Source organism: Geospiza fortis, unplaced genomic scaffold (genome assembly GCF_000277835.1).
Source record: "Geospiza fortis unplaced genomic scaffold, GeoFor_1.0 scaffold662, whole genome shotgun sequence".
Classification (NCBI taxonomy): domain Eukaryota; kingdom Metazoa; phylum Chordata; class Aves; order Passeriformes; family Thraupidae; genus Geospiza; species Geospiza fortis.
The window spans coordinates 169,255-169,682 of record NW_005054450.1 but is presented as its reverse complement, the minus strand read 5'-3'; the positions used below and the strand labels follow the sequence as shown (position 1 = coordinate 169,682).

Genomic DNA, 428 nt, shown 5'->3' with positions numbered 1-428 from the left:
GAGGAAAGGAAGGACAGAGAGAGAGGGGAAAGGAGGGAAAGGAGGGAGGGAAGGAGAGGGAGAAACAGGAGAGGGAAAAAGGAGAAACAGAGGGACATGGGGAAAGGAGGGAGAGGAGGAGAACGGCAGAGAGCGGGTGAGACAGAGGGACTGAAAAAGAAAGGGGAAAGGTAGAAAAGAGAGGGAGGGAATGAGAGGAGAAAAGAGAGAGAGATGGGGAAAGGAGAGAGGGAGGAGAACGGCAGAGAGGGGGTGAGAGGTGAGACAGGAAGGCAGCCGAGGAAAGGAGAGACTGAAATAGAAGAGAAAGGTGAAAAAGAGAGGAAAGGAGAGGGGAAAACGGAGGGAGAAGGAGAACACAGAGAGAGAGGGAGACAGGAAGGCAGCCCGCCCGTCCCTCCCCGTCCCGCTCACCTCTCCGCGGCCGC

The 428-nt window shown here is 56.3% G+C and overlaps 2 protein-coding genes across 2 annotated transcripts in view; one reads left to right on the top strand and one right to left on the bottom strand.

The window, feature by feature from the left end:
* The window catches only part of UBE2J2 (ubiquitin conjugating enzyme E2 J2), a 4,268-nt gene extending 3,846 nt beyond the window's left edge, over positions 1-422 (bottom strand). The window contains exon 1 of the mRNA XM_031062562.1: positions 415-422. The gene's annotated coding sequence lies outside the window, so the exon portion shown is untranslated. The remainder of the gene's footprint in view (positions 1-414) is intronic.
* Positions 214-428, top strand: part of SCNN1D (sodium channel epithelial 1 delta subunit) — a 16,612-nt gene continuing 16,397 nt past the window's right edge. The window contains exon 1 of the mRNA XM_014309763.1: positions 214-259. Within this exon, the coding sequence (XP_014165238.1) occupies positions 214-259 (46 nt within the window). The remainder of the gene's footprint in view (positions 260-428) is intronic.